The 23,516-nt window shown below is 36.5% G+C and overlaps 1 protein-coding gene across 1 annotated transcript in view; it reads left to right on the top strand.

The window, feature by feature from the left end:
• Nucleotides 1-2,208: 2,208 nt before the first annotated feature.
• DHX15 (DEAH-box helicase 15) overlaps nucleotides 2,209-23,516 on the top strand; it is a 50,709-nt gene continuing 29,401 nt past the window's right edge. Inside the window, exons 1-3 of the mRNA XM_016154820.2 lie at nucleotides 2,209-2,444; nucleotides 8,231-8,666; nucleotides 13,159-13,352. Coding sequence (XP_016010306.1) covers nucleotides 2,374-2,444; nucleotides 8,231-8,666; nucleotides 13,159-13,352 — 701 coding nt within the window. The 5' untranslated portion in view covers nucleotides 2,209-2,373. The remainder of the gene's footprint in view (nucleotides 2,445-8,230; nucleotides 8,667-13,158; nucleotides 13,353-23,516) is intronic.

Raw genomic sequence — 23,516 nt, 5'->3', positions numbered from 1 at the left:
GTTTAAAAGCCACCACGTGACCTCTATTTTACAGGCTCCTATCGTTTCTTCTGTTCTCAGGGAGCCCCGTTGTGAAATAGCATCTTCTACCTTCAGCCCCGGACTACAGGGAGAGCCACCATTGAACTTCTGAGTGATGTCGGTGCCTCCTTCCCCAGAAGAGTCCTTATTGATTTGGTAAGTGGTATATCCTCTGAACTTTCCTGTGGAATATATTCATCTGCTGGGTTTTACACCTTTCGGTAAGTATTTTCACTCTAGCATATTTGCTGCTTTCAGCGCTTTAATTCCCTCTTACACTGTCAATCACTGTAGTTCCGGCATTTCTACCTAACTTGCTATACTGTGGGCCATTGTTTTTCCCATGCTTTTAGATAACATCACACAACTGCCTGGAGTGCTTGTGTGTGTTAAATCCTATATCCTGGAAAAGTCCTCTCAGACTGATGTTTTTCCTTATGTAACTTTATGTTCCACCTCCCTCCTTTCTTCATGCAGGACCTTCAGAATTCAGTCCCATGCATACTTTCCTGGCTCCTGCTAGTACCTGTTGGCTAGGTCCTACAGTTTCTCCTAGGATGTCCCTGGAATATCTTAAGCTGTAACTTAACCTTAATTATTGCCTGGTGTTCAACAGGGGGAGTAGGGGTATATCCTGTGGGAGAGGTACATTATCTCACAGAGAGTAACCCTCTGATTATCTCACAAGGAAGGAGGACCAGCTTTTAATAAGGAGGAGTAGAACTTTTTGGCAAGCTCACCAGGTTAAAGGAAGTTTAAAAATTCAAGATTTTTCAGGTCCATCAACTTAATGTTCCCATCCCAGGTGTCAGAGGGCCACTCTTTCACAATGAGGGCCCTAACCTTGACGTATCACTCTTGCTTGAAGACTTTAATCTTCTTTGGAAGTTTCCACTTGGCCTTCTGCTACTGTTACATTTATGTCCTGGGATTGGTTGTCATTTTTCTCTTCCTTACCACAGAAGGAGATGAGAACCTGTTTATTTGCTCATAGAAGGTCTTCCTGCTTTTTGGATTTTAATTCTGACTGATACGGTCTGTATGAACTTGGGCATGACCTTTTGTTTTCCTCATTTGTAAAATGAAGTAAAAGGAGAAATTCAGCTGGAAACTCTTTTCCAGGTTTACAATTCAATGATTATGCACCATGACCTCTGACAAAAGTCAATATACTGTTAATGTACATTTAGAGAAAGTTGTACTATTTTTCAAGTGAAGATATTCACCTTTCTTTATGCCGACTTTAGGATGTGGATTTGCTACAAAATAAAATCCTTCTTGATCAGCTGCAGTCCTGAGGATTTGATAAGAACCCAAATATAGTCTTCCAGGGCATCCAAACGTCCATTTCATGAACTACATAGATCCATCTTGGGTTGGTCCACAAATCTTTCTTTTGTGCATTTCTTCTGGGAATGAATGCAACTGAGCAAGCATAAAGGGCACTGGGGAGAGATCCACAAATTTACCTCGACAATTTGCAATGGCTTTAGGGACAGCCCTAATGACTGTGCGATTTCTTAACCTTTCTCTGCTTTATTGTCCACATCTATAAAATAACACCAACCTTGCAGGGTTACTGTAAGAATGATAGAGGTGGGGTTAATACTGTGAAAGTGTATTGCAGGCACACAGGATAAAAAGGTCTCATTATGTCCTTACCGCCAATTTTCTCTATTCCATATTAAAAACCACCAATGGGTTGGTTGAGTGCATGTTATCGGAACTGGGTAAAAAACGGGGCAAATAGATCATGGCAAATTTTGACATTTTTCTCACCATGGTTTCCTCACTGCAATTGAGTGCCTGGTCGGTGGCTTCAAGTTCTAGAACTGGAGTTATAAAATAGTTGGGTTCCAACCTGGCTGTGCCCCTTACCAGCTGTATGATCTCGGTTTCTCAAACTCTCTGGGTCTCAGACTCCTCTGATGCCAGGTTAATACAGATGGATAGTATTTTCTAACTAGGATTTATCTTTCAATTTCCTAAATCAGAGAAGGGCGTGAAGGCCTTAGGAAGTCACCCCGCCTCGCATCTACTTGGGTGACCTAAAGCTCCCGGGGCTGGGAGGAGATTGGCGGGAAAGAAGTAGGATGGGCCTGGAGTTCCCGCCTCCGATGCGTGCGCGCTCACTACGCACGCACGCACAGCACGCTGCGGAAGCGCGCACGCCGGCCCAGCCCTCGTCGCCGCCGCCATTTTAGCTCCTGGTTCCGGCCGCACGGTGTAGGCTGTTGTAGCGGGAGGAGTAGGGGGTCCTTCAGAGTTAAGTAGCTGCCGTCGACTGCGCCTATAAGGCCGCCAGCTCCTTTATTTTCCTTCCTTTTAACCGCCCGTTCGAAGAGTCTGAAGATGTCCAAGCGGCACCGGTTGGACCTGGGGGAGGATTACCCCTCCGGCAAGAAGCGTGCGGGGACCGATGGGTAAGCCAGGCCGGGGGCGCGAGGCAGCGGCTCGGGCTTTGTTGGGGTCGCGGCGGGAAGCGGGCCAGGGCCGGCTTGGCCGAGCGTGCTCGGAGCCCGACCTTTTGTTTTCCTTGGGGCTTGGTTCACTAGCGGCGGGCGGGGAGAGCGGCGCCACTCCCGGCGTTCGGCCGGGCAAGGGCGCGGGGAGATGTATTGCGCGGCCGCCGCCCGGCCCAGTTGGGAGGGTGAAGAGGCCTGTTGTGGCCACGAGGGCACCTCCTCCCCAGATCTTGCCAAGCAGGAGTCACTTCGAGGGGAGCGGGCGGGAGGAAACCGCGGACCTCGTGGTCTGGATTCCCGGGTAAGGCCTGGAGTCGAGGGAGGCGATGGGGGAGGGCGCGGCGGGAGAATTCGCTTCCAAGGGCACCAGGTACTGCTCCGGCAGAGGGGCCGGGAGAGGGCCCTGGGAGCGGGTGGATGCCCAGCCAGGGGAAAGTAGGAGGGCGGCAAGTGAGGGAAGCGCATGGATTCTTCTTGTTGGCTGGGGTGGGGGTGGCGGGAGTTGAATGAGGCTTGCAGACGAGGAGTTCTCGGGGGAAGGGAGAGTAGAGGGAGGGCCTGCCGGGAGAAAGGAAAACGTGGAATCTACCTGATGGGCAGGAAGGCTGGGAGTTTGGAGCCGCTGAGTTTGTACTTTGGCGGGAGAGCGCGTGCCTCGGTCCATTCAAACACTTCAAAGTAGATACTCGGCAAACTTCCGCTCTCTGCCTACGCTCCCGCCATCTCCTTTATTTCCTGCTTTGGCTAAAACAGTGGTTATTGGGCATTCCTGGAATAGAAATTAGAGGGCGTTTTTTTCCCAGCAAGCTCTTGATTTCTACCTCACGCCCCCGCCCTCCTTCATTAATTAGGTTTTTAAACGAGAAAACCCCTTTCAAAAAGTTTTTAGTATATATGGCAGAATAACGCTTGTGGGGAGGTTGAGAGTTGAAATAGATTTGTAGTGTTTCAGATTACTTTTTACCTTAGCGTTTCTTCGAAGGTACAGGTGAATTTAACGATAGACTTTAGCAGTTGCATTAAAATCATTTCTTGTCCAGTGAGTGTTTTCATTCCTGAAGTACAAAATTATTTGGGTAATTCAGGCAATTTGTTCACCCCAGGTCCTTGTATTGCTTTCCAGGTATCTGTGTTCGGAGTATAAGCCTGCATTATAAGGGTGTGCTTTTTGATACCTTTCTATATATTAAATATGGAAAGCAGAAGTATGTAACATAATATTGTAAAACTTTTAGTTTACAATGTTAGATTTTAGTTTTCTCTCTTTTTAAGCTGTTTTCCTTTTACCTTCCTGCACCTCCAGCAAAACTTATAACTCATTAGAGCTACTTGTCACAGACTGTTTACAGCAGGACTTTAAACTCACTCAAGGGGTGAAAAAGGGAGACTGAATTGTAAAGGTGGCTTGCACAACCTGACACAGTTCACAGCTGGATTTAGAACCTTGATCTTTTTATTTTCACCCTTAGCCTCTTTTTCTATTACAGCACACAGATCATGACTGTAGTTAACAGTCATTACAGCCTACTTTAATACCATTTATGATGGGTTGATAAAGTAGGGAACACTTGGTTCTTGGTTCCTGTGAGGCAAAAATAAATTGCTTGTCATCTGGTTAAGATGCAAGTGATGTCTCTCACAAGAGTTGAGATTGGAACAAAATACACTGGGAAGGATTGAATTCACTTATTCATATTTGTGTGTATGTGCACCATTTAAATGTTTTTCTTGGGATTAATGGTCCCATCATAGGTACATGGAGTTGCTCCCTTTCTCTTGCAGATCAGATATCATTAGTAAAACTGTGGACTGTATAGGTCTATGATGGTGACCTTATGATACTCAGTTATTATTATGACATCTATCTGTAATAAAGCCCACATTCTGAGATACCTCGTTGGACAATTGTATTCTCATTTCTATGTCACCTGAATGTCATTTCTCAGAAGTAATTTTCTTTAGTAGTGGGCTTACAAAGTTTATTAGTGCTCAGGTTTTTTGCTCATATTTCATGACTTAAAAAGTCACTTCTGACTGCCATGGAAGCATGCAGCTTTGATAGTTAGCAGGTGGTTTTATTTGAGAGGATAGCCGTTAAGTCTTGTGAACACTGCCAAACATGGCTATACCATTTCCCCAGTACTGGGTAGGAAAGGTAATGCTTTGGGAGATTTCACTCAAATTCAAACTCCCAAACTATATATAACTATTTACTCTTGGTAAATTTTAACTTGGAGTCAGGTAGAAAAGTTAAAAAGTTTGTGTTACAAACTGACCTTATTCATTTTTCCGTCATCCCACAAAATTTTCTATATAAAATTATTACCCAAAAGAAAACCTGCTGTTGAAGTATAGAAAAAACATTTTGAAAATAGGTACATTTTTCACTTTGACGTTAGTTTCTGATACTTTCTGATCAGAGCTTTTGCTGTTAATTGTGGAAATGTAAAAGAAATATACTAATAATATGATAACATATCTAGAGTATATACTGTGCTCCCGAAACTGTTCTAGATGCTTTGTATGTACAAGTACATATTTCACTACAGTCCTCTGGTGAGGTTAAGTAACTTGCCCTCTGGAGAACACAAGAATGGCCATACATGAAGATATAAACCAAAAGGCAAAAATTTCCATGAAATTTTTACCCCTGTCTTTAATCTCTTAACTTTTAAAAAGATCTATATTTATTCGCAAATATAAATTATAGTATTTAATAACCAATGGGATTGTGCTTTGGTTTTTATTTACTAAGAGATGTCATTCTGTGAAATAGATCTCCTTTTCATTGGCTGCATAGTATTCCATTTGTAAAATGGTAACCATAACTTATTTAACCAATTTCTTGTTCAGTGATGCTTTGGTAGTTTTCCAGTCTTCATTATTCTGTAAGTGAAAAGTATGATAAACCTCCTGTGTGTACATATTTGCACACGTATATTCTCAAAAGATGTTCCTGGAAGTGAGATTGCCAGATAAAACCCTAGGCTTAATTTAAATATTCTGATTTTGATGACCAGTTTACATCTTCCTTTGCAGTACTTCAGTTCCTATTATTCTGTGTGCATTCAAAATTTTATGAAAAAACCTTTAAAGATAAGCAAAATTTATTGGGCATTTACTGTGTTTCATGCACTGTATATGTTAACTCATTTAATTCTTGAAATAACCCACAGGACATACGAGTAGCCACATTTTATAGTTGAAAAAAAATCAGTGGTCATATAGTTAACTTAAGTGCTGAATTAGGATTGAGCTGAGACAGTGTATAGAACCACGTGTTCAACAACTGTCTTGTGTCTCTCCCTGCCAGTCTTATGACTAAGCGAAGGTAAGGCACTACTTCGATAGTTTTTAGGCATTATACCTCAAGTAGTAAATCTTTATAACAATAAAACTTCTTTATAATAAATGCCAGTTTAAAAAAAATGCATATGCACAACCGTCTACACATGTTTATGAAACATTGGCTTCAAACTCCTTTAACTGACCTTTAATTTTTATTTTCCCTCTCCCATTGAAGGTAGACAGTTTGAATCACAGGCAACATTTGAAGATGATTGGATTTGTTTTCTGCATCTTTCCTATTGGCTTTCTTTAAGACTGTTTTATTGATAATTTTCACTTTGCAGATTAGTGAATTGAGTACCTTGCCAATGGTTATGCATCTCAGTGCTCCATTTACTCATATCACAATCACAATTTACCCTCCCCCCGATCATGGTCAGCAGTTAATCTTTGTGTTTTTAGAATGCATTTTATGCTTCCTGCATTGTAGTGATTTTTGGTAATGACATTTCTGATGAAGTAAGCCCCTGAAAAACATCTTTGTTAATATAGATATTACTATAACAAAACATGGTGGTATGTGATTTACTTTGTCTGTCACTTCGTGTCCCCTATACTTTATAACATCGAAAGGTTAGTTCCGTATGTTAAGTGTCTAGTACTGTGGGAGAAGTATAGAAGTTCATTAAACTTTGTGGTCACATCCCATGTCCATCCGCCTCACTGCCTCTTCCCGCCACCTGTCATGATAGAATACTAGAAAAGTGAATTCTTTTTTATTTAGATCAAATGTTCTTTATGTTCTCAGATCTTTAAGATGTTCATCCTTTCAACCATTTGTGGCTTTAGTGCTTCTCATTTTGCTGGGCATATTTCTCTCTACCCTATTATAAACTTCCTCATTTACAACATAAATTTTTAATTAATGAGCACCTTAGGTCAGAGCAGAATGAGAGAAGCAAAGAAAGGATGGTTGGTGGCATGTTTCAAAGATAGACCAGGAAGCCCAAGTTTTGATTTGTGAGACTTCACATTGTTTGATTGGTTATTCTTTGGGTTCTTTTCCTTTTTTTCTTTATGCCAGATGGTCTGAGAGACTTCCATCCTAGCTTGTATGTCCTTTGGTTCTGTAGAAGATGAGCACTGGGATATCTGAAAGTGAATGTGAATATATATGTTATCTATGTGAAAATTATATATTATAAGGCTTTTCTCTAAGTAAATGCCTATGGAATAGAATAGAATGATATATTTTAGGATGGGCAAGAACAAATTAATTGGGTAGCTTATTGTTTCTTAAATTGGAGAACCATCCTACCTCTTGCTAGGTTGAGCATTTTAGCTATATCGTACCATGGGGAGTTACTGTTGCCCAGCCAATGTGCTATTATGGCGAATGAATAATCTTTTCCACTCAACTACTGATAATTGAGGTGTAGGAAATTTGTGTGTCTTTTGTGTGTTTTGAATAAGGAGCAGTGACGTGTATTGTGGCTTGTGTCATAACTCCATGTTGCCTGACAATTCAAGTCTGGATCCAAACACATTGTGGCAAGATTGTCTGCTATAGGACTTGGTCCAAAGTAGACTGAATTAGTAGAATGAATAGGCATAGATTATATTTAAATTATGATTGTATTTGGGATCATCTCTAGTAACTGGAAGTAGATACTAGAGTTGAGTACTTAAAATTGACCTAAGTTTATTAGTGGCCATCTGCATAATTTTAAACAACTTAATAGTGTTTATCAGTGAAGTGTGTTTTTCATGGGCAGTGTTTCACCCTGGGTGACCAAAGTGTACATAGGTTCACAAAGTATTTCCAATGATTTATTGTTACCATTAATGTCATGCAAGAATAAACAATAAAAACAAAAGAATTAAAAGTTTCAATTTTAGTTTTTCTTATAGAGTAATATGTGCTTATTGAACAAAATTGGGAAAGTGTAACTTAAGAAAACACAGCTATAATCCTTTATATTTATGTTACTCTGTGAGGTAGAATTGTCTTTGTGTCCAGAAGCAGTCTTCTTGCTAAATTTTTAACATAACCTGTGTAAAAAGTACCTTTTTTGCATGAATTGAAGGAGAATCTGGGAAAGATTGTAATTCCATCTTTATTTATGTATTTTTTTTTTTTTTTGCCCGATTTGGCCCTACCATTTCCCTACCCTGTCCTCAATCTAACTTCTAAGTAGGAAGGGGTTTTACTTATAGGAAGAGCAAGTTCTTAGGTTATCTGATGGCTAAAGGTTGGAGAAAGGATGTTTATGGGAGAGGCCTGGAAAATCCTTGATTATAAGTTCTTTTTCATTATTTCTGCTATTTAATGTAATTCATTGAGTTTTATATCAGTTTATTCATTTGGTTGATTTCTTTCTGACTATAACAACGCTGTGAACATTTTACATAAAATTCAGACTCTGACTTCTAAATTTATTTTATTATTTTTTTAGGAAGGATCGAGATCGTGACCGTGACCGTGAAGATCGGTCTAAAGATCGAGACCGAGAACGTGATAGAGGAGATAGAGAGCGGGAGAGGGAGAAAGAAAAGGAGAAGGAATTGCGAGCTTCCACTAATGCTATGCTTATCAGTGCTGGATTACCACCTTTAAAAGCCTCCCATTCAGCTCACTCAACCCACTCTGCACATTCAACACATTCGACACATTCTGCTCATTCAACACACACCGGACATGCAGGACACACATCACTTCCACAGTGTATTAATCCATTTACCAACTTACCCCATACTCCTCGATACTATGATATTCTAAAGAAACGGCTTCAGCTCCCTGTTTGGGAATACAAGGATAGGTTTACAGATATTCTGGTTAGACATCAGTCCTTTGTACTGGTTGGTGAGACTGGGTCTGGTAAAACGACACAGGTGAGTTATTGTATACCATGGTACATATTTTATTAATGTTTAAGTTTACTAAATGTTTATTCCTCTCATTGTCTACTGTCTGGTAGGCCATCTTGAAGAATAGCTGCTTTAGTATTTAGCATTTTTTTAAGTGACTTAGACAGTGGGAATCCGGTAGGGAATACCTATTTTCTTGAGTTGTGGGGGAAAATAGCAGTGCTGTTTTTTTTCCCGGTTTTGTTACATTAAAGGTAGCAGGGTGATGCTCTCCCACACACTTTGACTCTGGGGTAGTACAAATGTGGGGGTACAGGGTTTGTTTTCCAGTGCTTGAGTAGAGAGATCTGAACCATTGGAGTGGTTTTCATTTTAGTCCTTTTTTGTTTCTTTATTTTGAACCATGTGAATGTTACCATTTAAAAATAGAAGAGCTAAATAAAATCTCTTTACTTGTGTCTGTCATCCATCTAGTATTCTCTACACACACACACACACACACACACAAACTAAACAATTACTAGTATCTTATTAGTAAGATATCCAGGAAATTTTCAAACATGGATGAGCCATTATTTGCGGGGCCTATGTAATAGACACCTAGGCTGCTTCTGATGGTGGTTTTGCATGGGCAAGCTTATCTATTAGATAAATTCCGAGAAATGGAAATTGCTGGATCAGAGGATTGTTCATAATGATGGTACATATAGCCAAATAGCCTTCTACAGGGAACATAGCAGTTTACCTTTCCATGAGCATACATGACAACATGTGTGGGAAACCATTAGTGTGTACTACTGAACTTGAATTTTTATAAATCTGGTAGGTGACAAATGGTATTTTATTGTAATATTTAATTTCTATTCTTGCCGTGAGTGAGGTTATGCATATTTTCATATGCTTGAGCCTAACCCCATCAGTAAAAAATTTCTTAGAGATTACACAGTAACAGTCCCTGGCCATTTCAGGAAATTTGAGGAATTCAGGAAAGTGTTAAAATGAATTTAATGGTTACTCACCTTGCAGAAATAATAATTTATTGTGTTTCTTGCTAGCCCATTTTTTGTTTATATATCTATGATACATGTTTATATTTATGCATACTGCATAGATGTTATCCTTTAGTTACATGTCACAAATTATCAATTTGAGTAGTTCATAAAGATGTTTTGAAGGCTGTAATAGCAATTAAAACAAGTTTTATTATAAAAGTGTGAGCCTTAAAGAGTATGATTTTCTTTTTAAATGAGGGGAAAGTTAGTGTTGATATTATGAACTGAAATTTTATCACCTTATGGAAATTTAAGGAATTGAATACGTGAAAAGATATTACTCTAAACTTGTTATTATAGTATTTTTAATAATTCAACTAGTTTAACTCATTTTCATAGTATTAACACCCATTTAATTAGCAATTAGGTAAGGTACTGTGTACTTGGTATGTGTTATCTCATTTAAGTTTTTCAACATTCCCGCAAGGAAGTTGTAATTACTGTTTTACAGATGAGCAGAGTAAGGCTTAGATTTATGAGAATCTTAGGTTTAGTGAGTTTCCCTGAGTTTCATGGTAGATTTAGGTGGGCTCAGTATTTAAAACTTTGTCCCTTGGTCTCATAGCGAAAGGTATATTATTTCATACTACTATTCTTTGATCTTATATGGTTAATCTTATTACAGAGATGAGTTCATTTAATAGCAGTGTAGAAGAAGGTCAAGTCGACTCAGAACGAGATTATTTGAATTACTATTTGGGTTTTTTTTGGTTCTTATTTAAGATACTTGAATACTCAGGATTGCAGGGCTTGGGAGATTTGAAGGGAAACTAAACAGTTAAATAGTAAATTTCATCCAAATGCTTATTAAATTTTGACTCAAAACCATTAAGAGTAATTAGTCATCTTTTGGTTATCTTTTTGTGTCTATTAGAAAAATGAAATCTGAATGGAATCAAAAGTAATAACTTTAACTTTTGACTGAGTAAAGACATTTCATGTTGCAACTTGGTATGCACTTATGATATCCACATATAAGAAACTACAACCAGTTCAGCCAAAGAACATGAACAAGGACACATTTAAGGAAGGGAAAGCATTACATGTCTTGGATAGAATATAGGATGTGTGTAAAGAGTGAGGTAAGGGCAAGTGAGACTGGAACAGGGGGTTGGGTCTTAATGTATCTTGCTGTAGATCCGGGAGCCATCAGAAGTTCATAATGGGAGGGAGATGACAAGGATTTTTATAGTGTCCTGTTTGGTGAGAATGTCGATGACAGATTGATTATGTAGGAGGTCATAATGAAATTTTGACCCTGTAAAGGGTGATAGAGCAAAAGATAGATTTGAGTTATGATACTACTATTTTTGAGTAGGAGGCATGGGAGGAATTAATAAATATTTGGAGGAAGGTGAGAAATAGTTTTGGTTTTGAATTTGTTGAATTTGGGATACCAATAAAATATTCAAGTGGAAATGACCACTAGGTGAGGGATGGGAACTAGAGTTAGGATTGCCATTTGATATACTGTAGGTAGTTACCAGATGTCAAGAGTAAATAAGACTGCTCAGGCTAATGTATAAAGCAAGGAGACTAGTGGTTTGAGGATCAGTTTTTAGGAAGGTGGCCACAAATGGAAGAAGGGAAGAAGGTGAAAGGAAGGAATAGCCTTGCAAGATCTGATCCCTGGCTTGAGCAGCCAGTACTGTATTTTCAGGATTCACTTCCCTTAATGCTATTCTTAGAAATATGAATAGATGAGATCAACTAAGCGGTTCTCCAAATACTGCCTGGGAACCCTTGAAAGTCCTTGAAACCTTTGTAAAGGTCCTGGGATTTTCTTCGTACACTTCAAACAAAACAAATATTGCAACACATTCAAAATGGAAGCAGATAAAAGAATCCAGCTGTGTCCTATTCAGCCAGACATTAGAAATAAGCAGAAATGTAAAACTACTTTTGCTAAATTTTTTTTGGTTTAAAAGATGTTATTCATAATAATTATTTATGTTAACATAGGATGAGTTTTTGTTAGAAATTAAATATTTTACTAATTTTTCTGTTTTAATTTCCTATTGTAAATCTATTAGTTGTTTGGCATCCTAGATTATTTTAAGTGTATTAAGAGTTCCTGAGATCAAAAGTTCGAAATTGCTGAATTAGCCGGAACATTATATATTTGGTGTTTAAAGTGGGAGTTAGCTCTCCATTTCATTGGAGTGAGCTTGTGAACATTCTTGCCTTGAGAATTCTGAATTAATTTTAGATAGCTTTAATTGACCAGTAAATGTTTTTTTGAATTTGATTTTATTTGGTCTTATAAAGTACATTGTGCCTTTGTGAGAGGCTTGCTGAGATGAAGATATATGTAAAGCCTTGCTGGAAAACTTAAACGTTGGTCTTTGGGTTTACAGACCCAGAGGGCCACTCTTCTTTTAGTTGAGTGTTTTTGTTCATTCAAATGCATTGGTATGTTCCTAGAGAAGCAGCAGCATAGCCCTCCCCCTTTCAGATATTTGTCAGTGACAGTACATCCCCAAATTGCAGAAGTAACTTAACAAAAATGTAGTAATAGTACGCAACCAATATTATTCAGTTATTATAAAAAATCTGTACCCCAAAATCCCCCAGAATGCATTTCTTCTAGCATTAGAGCCTGATAGGCAGGCTCTTAGAGGTTTTGATGGAGACCCATCACGTCTGTATGTTAGTGGATTCCCATTTAATGTCATAAGCACTTAGATTTCTTTTTCCTTTTTTTTTTTTCCTTCAAGTAAGTGAATGGAGAAGAACCATGAAATTAGAGGATCTATTAGCTTCTATTGATAATGGAACAGGGTGGAAATGCCTTATTGTGGCAATCAACCAACTTATACTAGGTGGTTTTTTTCTTCCTTTCCCAATGGCTGCCCTTTAGGGAAGTGCTGCTTCTCTTGGTCCTCTTGAATCTGAGATGACAGTTACTAGAATTGACTTTTAATATAGTACCTAAGGTGCTGCCATTGTGCGTACCTCACCTGAGGGGAGAAGGATAGTGGTTAGGTTCTGCCTGCTTTCAATTCAAACCATATTTGAATTGAATTTGAAGATAATAGCTTTATAACTACAAGTAGATATGATTTCTACTTTCACCTGCATTTTGTAACTCAAATTATATAGGAATTTAAGTTCTAGTTTCCTAGAATATTTTTGGACACTAACCTTTGTTATAAAGTAGAATTTTTTATAAGTTGGATTTTTTGCAGGGCATAGAATAGTGGTTAATAATAGAAGTTGATACTAGAACATATATCCAGCAAAGCCTCTGGACCTAGCCCACTCACGAGTACAGTTACGTCATGTTAGTATTATACATGACCTTTTCCTTGGCTCAGAGTGCTCCTGCTATTATAAGTTTGAGTCATAATAATTTGTGTTGTGCCTGATTTTTAAATTGCTAGAATGAGGTAAAACACTTTATGTTAACTATATCTGGTATGCAGGCAGAGTAGAATTAATTTAAATGTGAAATTATTTGATAGATTCCACAGTGGTGTGTGGAGTACATGCGATCATTACCAGGACCCAAGAGAGGAGTTGCCTGTACCCAACCCAGGAGAGTGGCTGCAATGAGTGTGGCTCAGAGAGTTGCTGATGAAATGGATGTGATGTTGGGCCAGGAAGTTGGTTACTCCATTCGATTTGAAGACTGCAGTAGTGCAAAAACCATTCTTAAGTAAGTACTATCTTTAAAAATGGACACTTTCTCTTTTAGTTTTCTGCCACTAGACAGGAAACTTTGCTAGTGGAGTCTCGAGTCATCCACATTTAGAATAGTCTAAAATGATAGGACTTTTTAGACTTACTAGATAACACTTAAATGTAGATTCTTTTTCTTGGTAGTAGTATATATAGCTATTAGTAGACGTTGAAGTTCAAAGGTCAGATTTTAGTTACCTGGCACTTTATCTTAGGTAAAAAGTTATATGATTTAAATGTAATAGAAAAGTAAAGTGACACCTTAGTAAGGGACATTAAGTTTAGAATGATGTATGGGATGGGTTAGGATTTATTTGGGCTTTTAATGTTAATTATATGCTAATACCATGCATATGTTATGAGCTAAAAGGAGGATTGTCTTTTGTTCTGTGATATACTCTTAGAATTCTCAGTCCTCACTCTTCTTCATAATTACGTTGTGCACGTGATTGACTACCATATTGAGCTTTTCCTAACATTTCCTTGACTTGTATATTTTTTTATCCTTATCTTACATTTTTCATTCTGCATGACTAGAAATGTATGTAATTCTCTTGAAAATCTCGTTTTGTTCTGTTTATTTTGCATGTATGTGAAATACAAATCACATAGGAATCATTTTTTTTTTTTAATTTTTTTTATCATGATGCAGTCTTCCCAGAGGTTTCTAGAAGACAGTTTTGGAACAAAGTGTTACATGGGTAATGACATGAGCCTTTGATGGCAGAATTATGAATAGTGTTACGGAGTAAAATGATATATTACATTTTTTATGTATTAGATATTTAAATTCAAGAATTCAGTATCAGTTTTAATAACAGTTGGAGTTAAGTGTTTACTTAAGTCAACTCGTCTATGACTATGAGGCATGTTTTTGGCTTAAGCCTTAATCTTCATTGAAGAAATCTTCAGTGATACGTTACTGATTAGTAGTAATTACAGTATAATTGACAAAAGAATTACATAAGCAAAATCAGCTCATGGTTTTCTGTTTAAAATACAAATAATGTCAATGACTTAAGGATAATAAAGGGCAGATTTAACTTATTTTAAGGAAGAATAACATTCTGACATTTGATTCACATTGAACTTTTCTTGGTAAGCTACAGTTGATCAGGGAGAAAAGAATTTGGAAATTGGGAGCCGAGAGAAAGTTATATGCACTATTGGGGCAAAGTGTGTGGGGGGTGGGGTAGGAAGTGGTAGGCTTTCAAAAGATGTTCGCTTGTGAAAAATTTCGGTTCATTTGCTAGGGAGTGACAAGTAACATAAATAGATTGGTTAGCTCAAAATGAAAGTACTTTTGGGATTGTGATTTTTTTTTTATGGAATGGTTTCCAGAGGCTGTAACCAAATTAAAAAATTATTCCAGAGTAAGGTTACTGGCATTTCTTAGAGAATCTTTTGAAGGAGCTAGAAGCTAACCTAGTGGTGTTTTTAAGTGATGTTAAGTCCTATTTAATAGTATGGGGCTAGTTGTTTTGACTGATGGGATTGGTTCATTCATTAAAAAGTGTTTTATGAATCCCTAGATATATTTTGTATAGTCATATATCAACCCATATAATGAGAACACTGATGTTAGAAATAGCTAAAGCCTTAATGAGTATCAGCTATATAGTTAATTGTGTAGGAAGAGTGACCGACTACATGAGACAACTATCAATACCTTCTATTAACTATTATATGTTTATGTATTCATTTCAAATGCTTCTAGATATCCATTGTATAACCAGAAGACTTTAAGTTTTCACCATAAATGTTGGTAAAGAGGACTAACTTGGGAAATTTCTGCCTGGGGACTCAGAATGTAACCATGTCCTTTTTGATTTATTGTTGATGATAAACAAATACTATTTAAATTAGTTTGTGAGTTCTAGATAAATAAGTTTGTCTTTAAGTCATCTCTACAGGTTAAGGGTCAAGAGATAGTTCCTTCAATGTTTGGGACACATATATATATATATGTAAATTTTAGATTCTAGGTCTAATTTGTACAGTTTTCAGAGGATTGGATCTAGTATAAATGAGTGCACACTCTTGTTAGACCAGTTTTAATTACCTATCCAGTCACAGTAGACAAGTTAGTGCAGAACCACCACTGCTATGTAAGTGGTTTTCCCTTTTCATTTGTTGTGTTTGCCTGGTTTAATTTTTCTCCCCTGAAGTATTCTTGGAATGGAAATTATGAAATTATAAAAAAGAAAAAAAGAGGGAGGAGCTAAAGAAGAGCAGACCCGTTAGTGAAAGATATGTTGCCAAATTTGTGACCAGTTGGTGAAAAACAGTTCATTTTAATGTAAGGTAGAAGAGGTTGGTAGACTTTAGCTATGGACTTTAAGAGACACATTATAGTTGGGCTTGTAACTAATGAAATTCATCTTTTTTTTTTTTTTTGATGGAGCTGATAATTCTTTAGGGAATAAAATAAATAGTCTTGAACCTTCAGTAAAACATAATATTTAAGGTTGTTAATTTGATAGCCAATTTCACTGTTACTTTAGATGATATTTCTTTTCTGTTTTCTTCTTGATGCAAAGTTTAGTGATTTGTTTTGATATTGATGGAACCCAGTAATTTACACAAGTACTGTTTGGTTCACAACTGAGTACCTTCTGTATATCGGACAGTGCTGGGTACAGTAATAAAAAGTATATCTGGTTCCTGTCCCCACATGGTAAATAAAATGTAAAGGTAAAATTTCAAATTGCGATTAGGCTTCTGAAAGAGAATGTTGGCGTTTATATGAAAGCATGATTTGAGAACTCAGTTTAGATCAGAGGAGGCAGAATTTAAGTCAGCCTGAATTGAAAGTAATGATTTGCTAGAGTAGAGAGGGGTTGAGGTACAGGGTGCAGAGTGTTCTAGGCGATGGAACAGCAATTTTTTTTTTTACTTTTTTTTTTTTTTCTGAAGGGAAAAATAATTTTTACTTGAGAAGGCATTGTAGTCTCTACATTTAAAGTATCCAGCTGATTTGTGTAAATTAACATTTCCACGCCAGATCACTTTTGAGATGTAGGACTGGTTTATGAACAGAATAGATGGTCACAGACTGATTTCTTTTTCTCTCTTGCCTAATCAGGGAGAGTATAAACTCTGGGAATGTAGATTATGTCTCTCTGTATACTTGCTTTGTTCACGGAACCTTTTTTTAAAATAAACCAAAAAATGAGGAAATGGAAGGAAGAAGTATAAAGTTTGTCACTACAATAATAGACTCTGGGAGAATTTTCAGTATAATCATGAAAAAGGTTTTTCATGGAAAGACATTTTTCCTGATTTGTACAAACTTCTTTTAGTGGAGAGGAGGATATATATAGAGAAAGGGCAATTTGGTGTACATACTTTGCTTTTATTCTAAGTCGTTTGCCTTTGAGTATCAGATTCATTTGAATTTTGGAATCTGTCGCAAGGCTAAGGACCCAATCTGGGGATTCTGGGGTAATGTTTATGAAGCAGGATATGTTGTAGCTCAGAGACACTTGTTTGTTCTCTGTATCATGGTGAGATGTTTATCTTACATATAACTTCAGGACAAGCTGCTAGATAATCAAGAAAAGTTAAAGACAGGATGTGGCATTCAAATCTATAATTGAGTGACAGTGAGAAATGAATAGTCTTGGGTTTCAAAGTGTGATAAGCTGTAAAACTTAAGTTTTGAACAAACCAGCTGAAGAAGTGCTACTTTACACAGTAGGGATTCAAAACTTACGGAATATATTTTTTTTATCTCCAAAAGTCAATCTAGGCAAGAAGATGAAAGGAACCCAAAAACTATTTAGCAAATATAGGAGCCTAGTGCAAACTGCTGCAGCAAGCTGGCTGGTACAGAATCTTTATGGTTGACGTTGGCGAGGATATACCAAGCATTGCCATAGCAGGTTTCCACACTTTGGGGGCCCTGAAAACAACAGCTTGAAGCACAAACGGCATAAGACCTACGTAGATTCCAGAGTGGTTTCCAACGAGGCAGTCTCATTTTAAAATAGATGACTTGAGAAGAGAATCAAAAGGAGATAGGTGCTAGAACACAGACTTCAGGATCACAGTGCCAGAGTTGTATGCTACCCCTGCCACTAGCTGTGATCTTGGTTACATTGATTAAGCTCCTTCTGCTTAGTGCTTTTTCTGAAGATGGAGCTGATAACTATTTCATAAGATTACTCTAAGATCAAATGTGTTAATTTGTGTGCAGCCCTTAGTAATTCCTGTCACCTGGCAAGTGCTAAGTCAACATTGCTACCGTTGCTGCTGCTGATAGTGGTGGTACATTTCCAGTTTGAGAAATTATTGGATCTTGTTAACCAGTTAACTCAGTTATCTCAGTTAATTAGAAAGGGGCTTATAAAACCAATTTAATAAAGTTCCTTTTAACATAACAATTGAATTATAATTTGAGGGTTTTTAACTTGAATTAAACTTTGACATTACTCGTCACTATGAAATGAATAAATGAATCCAAATATTGTGTTTTACGGCTGATGGTGCGATGTGGAAAGAGGCCTGGTACTTTAAAGATCATTAATTATACAGACATTAATTATAAACTAATTTATTGAATGCGATATGGTAGGCTTTGTTCTAATTCCGGTGTAGCACTGAAGTTAAAGACAGTTTTACTGGATATTTAGAAAGAGATGGCACTAAAGAATAACTGTGGCTTATTTACCACTTACGTGGTTCCTATCAGAAAGACTTAAAAAATCACTGTTGCTCTAGAATTAGAATATATTGGCTTTGTTAATTTCATAGAAAGCTAACCTAATTTCCTAAAGGTCTGGATATATTATTACAATTGACCTTTGTGTTTATCCTTAAACACTTACAAGGTATTAGTTATAGAAAGCTCTCTGTTTACAGTGCCAGCATCTTTAAAAATATAAAATAGAACCTACGTATTCTAGCTTTCTGTAAATTCTGTTTTGAGGATGGTAGAGCATTCTTTCAAAACCTGTGAAAATTTAAGGAATGGATAGTGTTTTGAAAAGTGATTTAATTGCCTTTTTTATCTGTTGTTAGTTTCTTAAGCAGTTCTTTTGCTTGATTAGACATCTAACTCTGAAACACATGCGAAATGTGTTTTGGCCATTTGCAGAAATAAAGCTTTATGCTTTGGCTGCTGATTTTAAGCATTTCTGCTAAGAACCATGAGGCTATACATAGTACAAGTGGGGCTTCATATTTTCTGTCTGCTTTCTTTTTGTCCTTTTTATTTTTGGTATTGGAAATGCATTAAAACATTATAGATTCCAGTTTACTCAAGATACCTTTTCATGGACTGTCCTCATAATCAATATTATGCTATGTATAGTTGCTATTGTGACTGTAGTAAGATTAGTGTTGCATCATACTGTGTAATGTTTTTGCTAATAATATATCAAATTGAACTTGAGCCTATATAAATCTTTGTTTATCCCATTGCCAGTGAAAGGAATGTTACGTACATAAAGGAACTGTGCTGGTGTCACTGGCTCTTTTACTTGGTTGAGGAGGTAAACTGTGAAACAATTAAGAAAATAGTTTGAGTGTCAGATGAGTTGGAGAGGTATTTCATCTGAGGTGAGAAGGACTGAGAGACTTCGTTGTAGGAAGATTAGGTTTCATATAGAATAGAAGTTCCCATGCTGCTTTGGTTTACAACATGCTTAATGTCTGAGTAATTTTTTTCATGGTACCCTAGGCCTAAAGAAATAACTCAGTTCCATTTGTTTAGTAGTTCTAACAAGTTAAGTATTTATGTTCTAACAGCTTAGTAGTTTTAAACAAATATATATAAGTTGAAAGAAAAATCCAATGTTTTAATTTCATTCTTAATCACCATTATTTGCTAATATGATGTCTGTACCAGTTAAACATGGGCATTTTCTTAAACCTTGGAATCAGATTGGATACTGCCACCTTTATTGTTCACTAGTTTTTGCCTTGTATAGTTGACTCTTGAAACGGGGGTTAGGGGTGCTGGTCAGTCATGTTTATCATCAGTCATTTCCAACTTGAGTTGTCTCAGTATCCACAGGGTATTGGTTCCAGGAACTCCCCCTCTTCCCCCACCACCAAAATTTGCAGGTGCTCAAGTCCCCGTATAAAGTGGAGTAATCAATGCTTATAGTTTGTCCTTTGCATCCATGGACTCTCAGCCTTAGGTGGAAAATAGTCCAGGTATTGAAAAAAGATCCATGTATATAAGTGGGTCCATGCAGTTCAAAACCATGTTGTTCAATGGTCAACTGTACTCGCTTTTTATCGTAAATATGAAAAATTCAGCTTTTCAAAGATAACATCAAAAGGAGTGTAGCATGATGTGCAGTTGAAACTCTGAACTACCTCAAGCTAGTAGTCCTGTGGTAGCACATTTGAGTATGGAAAACAGTAATATAAGTTGTTTTGAAACATTAAGGCAGAACATATTTATTCTCTGGAAATAGGCTATTATTTAACAAATTATATACTCAGAAGTAGTTTATTCTTTTGACTGGATATATAGTTATGTGCCGTTGAATTATGGGGTACATTTTGAGAACTAGGTTGTTAGATGATTTCATTGTTGTGCGAACATCATAGAGTGTACTTACACAAACCTAGATGGTATAGACTGCTGCACACCGAGCTATATAGTATGCCACTTTCATTTGTGCGATATGTTGTTGACTGAAATATCGTTACGCGAGTGCATCACCGTACATCGATGTTAAGATTACACAGTAGTCTGAACTCGGATTGTGTTAGGAAATTATACATAAACTGTCCATGAGGAGATCTTAATATTGAACTACAAAATGTCTTTTTTTTTTTTTTTAAGCTGCTGTGTTCACATGGATCAGGTTTGTGAAATTGTCTTAATTTCAAAAAACTATGTAAATTGAAAAATATAGTGCTAGCCATTTGGATACACAGAAGATATTCTTAAATTAGCGACGAATTAAAAAATAGCTAGATCACTTAAAAGAGGTAAATAACTTCAAATTTTAAACTGACATCTATACTTAGAGTAGATGATCGATTCTATTTTTTGTACCCATGGCATACAGAAGTAACTGATACTGGAAGAAATTGTTTTGATATAGGAAGGTAATTTGATGACTTTTATCTGTAGCTATTGAATAAGTAAAATGGCATTCACTGAGCATGTTTGAAAATTGTTTGCTTTTTTTGGTAATCAACCATTTCATAGTGTTGTCATTATGAAGGATGGTTAGGGTGTTCAGTCTCACCATATTTAGTAGTGAAAAGAGCTGTATTATAAAATCACTATGCTATATATAGTTTTGTCTTCTAAAATAGCTCCCGATAAGTGTAAGCTGTTTAAGCTTTGTTCTTCTGTTTCTTACTGTTGTCAAAAAGTATTTTACTCATAGGGGCTATAAACAAAAATATGTTACATGGCAGGGAAAATAAAAGTGAATAAATCTTTTGGTCATAGTCTCTTTTAGAAGTTTTAATCTATTATAACTGACGAAATTACTATGCAGAAACCTTTTTGTGCAGGCATTTTAATGTGGATAGCTTTTCTTTAATAGAGGCATTCAGGTGACTTGACTGGATTGTAGTGGATTTACCACTAAAAACTTAGTGGTAAATAAAATTTATACAAACCTTAAATATTTCATTTATACTTAAAACCTCTACGTCCTTTATCAGTCTATTAATGTAGGACCAACACCATTTCTCTGAATATGGGCCCTTTGTTTGGAATTCCATTATCCAGTAAAATGTCTAGTTCTTAAGGTGGGATTTAAACTTCAAACATTTGTAAAATATATTTGTAAATTCCAGGCCCCTTTCACTTTTTTATATAGTTATCACCCATTTGATTTTGCGAGTGTGTGTGTGTTTTGATAGTTTTTCAAGCTTTTCTGAAGCATACAGCTTAGAATAGATGCAGTTCTCTTTTCTGTGCTAAGAGTAATTACATTTACCCAACTGGTAAGGGCAAATGTGGCTTTACTACAGAATGTTTCAGAGAGGATAATGTTATTCCAATTTATCAGATGAAAGAGTATAGTGCAGAGTTCTACTCTGTTGAATACTTAAGTGCCAAGCAGTTGGTATACTAGGTGCATTATATACATTGTTTATTTTAATTTAATTAATAGCCACCATATTATTTTACAAGTGGAACATTAGAGAAGTTGACTTGTTCAAGGTCAGATACCAGTAAGAAAGCAAGGACTTGAACCTAAGCTTGTCTTATAATAGGATGTGCTCTGAACAACTGTACATGTTGCTTCTTTCCATCTTCATCCTCATCTTGGGATGCTTTCCTAGGTGATAGGGAAAGCAGTAAATCTAATTACTCATATTAAACAATGCCAGTCATTTATAATACTCTTGGAAGCAGATACCATGGATTTCTTTGGGTTGTACTGAGTCAAGTGTTTTGATTATTTAGAAACACCGTTTTGATTTATCTGTGTATTTAGTTATGCCATGATAAAGCTTATGCCTTGAAAGGTATCCAGATCCTGACAGTAATGGAACAGCACTTCCTAACTAGGATTTTCAGAACAAATTAACTTCTTCAGCATTTATAGAAGCATTGTTTCAAGACACATGACTGCTGATTTCACTTACATTGTATTTTGGAGATGGTTCTAGAACAGTAAATGTAAAGTTGCCTTATTCTTTTTAATAGCTGTGTAGTTTGTTATTTAATTCTATTGATTGGTACAAAAATTTGCAGTTTTTGTTATCAAAAATTGCTGCTGCCCTCCTTAGTACCCTCCTACTACCTTGTACACACATTTTCCACACATGCGCCGATGTATGTCTGTCAGATGAGTTCCCTAAAAATAAAATTGGTTGGGTCAAAGGGCATGTTTGAATTTTATTAGCTGTTTCTAGTTTGCCCTCCATAGAGATTTTATCTACTCTGACCAGTAAGGAATGAGCAAATGAGAGTCTGTTTTGTTCCCTTCCCAACACTACATTGAAGAACTTATTTTTGTTGATACCGTAAATGAAAAATGGAATCTCTGTGATTTTAATTTGCATTTCTTTTGTATGAAGTTGAGCATCTTTATGAACCATTTGTATTTCTTTTTGAATCCGAGACTAGCGCTTTTCTCATCTTTCCCAGAAGTATTGCTACCTGGTTGACAGTTATTTGTGAGGTGCTATTTCAAATGCATCCCAATAACAAAAAAAGTAAATTTGAAAAAAATGTATTATAGGATTGATGAAATTTGATATCTGTTTATATTCTTTGCCTATCTTTTTATGGTTGGTTAACTTTTTTCTTACTGATTTTTAGGAGCTTTTAACAAAAGTAGCATTCTGGATGTAAGATGTAATTTTTGTCCAGTTTGTCATTTGTTTCTTTGCTTTGTTTATACTTCATGCCATGCAGAAACCTTGAGTTGTGTACAAGTGTTTAATGAATCACTTATTTTAACACTGGATTGTGCATTATACCTTGCCTAAGATTATTTTAAATAATTTAATCCCTGTGTTTTAGAATGTTTTTGTTTCAAACATCTTTGATCAATCAGGCATTTGGGAGAGGGGAGGTAAGGTTCAAGAAAGGGATTCAGGAAGGCTCTCCCTTTCTCCCTCGCTCCCTCAACCCTTCCCCCACACACCTGCACCAAATAACATAACACTATGTTATTTGCTTCCCCCACGAAGACAGTTTTTTCATCACTCATAACTTGAGTATTAGTCATTGACATTCATTAAAATTATGAATATTATATAGTTTATTTAAAATTTTTCTGGCATTCATTATGGAAAACTTTTCACCTTTCTGTGGATATTTTTTTCCTTTATGATTTTTCTTTTAACCAGACAGTGTGAAATGTTTTGAAAATTTATAAATGTATATAAACAAAACTATAAACAAGTGTAACGCATATATAGTACATAATATTTTACCATGCTTTATTTACATCACATTTGGTAATGTTGACTGGGATAGGGTTGGCAATTGGCTTGTAGTTGTATTGTGTCGTCTGTGTGAGCCAATTGCAAAATTATTTAAGCAAAGTTGATAGTACTAAGTACAGTAGATTTTTTTTGCTTTATCTTGTTTTATTCATTAAATGTCGTGGTTGGAAATATAAACTATTTCTGTCTTAATCCAAGGATGTTTTTGCTGCTTTTGACATCTGCTTTGCTTAATCTACCTCTTCTGCCTTCTGTT

Source organism: Rousettus aegyptiacus, unplaced genomic scaffold, assembly GCF_014176215.1.
Source record: "Rousettus aegyptiacus isolate mRouAeg1 unplaced genomic scaffold, mRouAeg1.p scaffold_m13_p_10, whole genome shotgun sequence".
Classification (NCBI taxonomy): Eukaryota; Metazoa; Chordata; class Mammalia; order Chiroptera; family Pteropodidae; genus Rousettus; species Rousettus aegyptiacus.
Note: the sequence above shows the minus strand (reverse complement) of the source record. Positions and strands in the feature narration are given on the sequence as shown.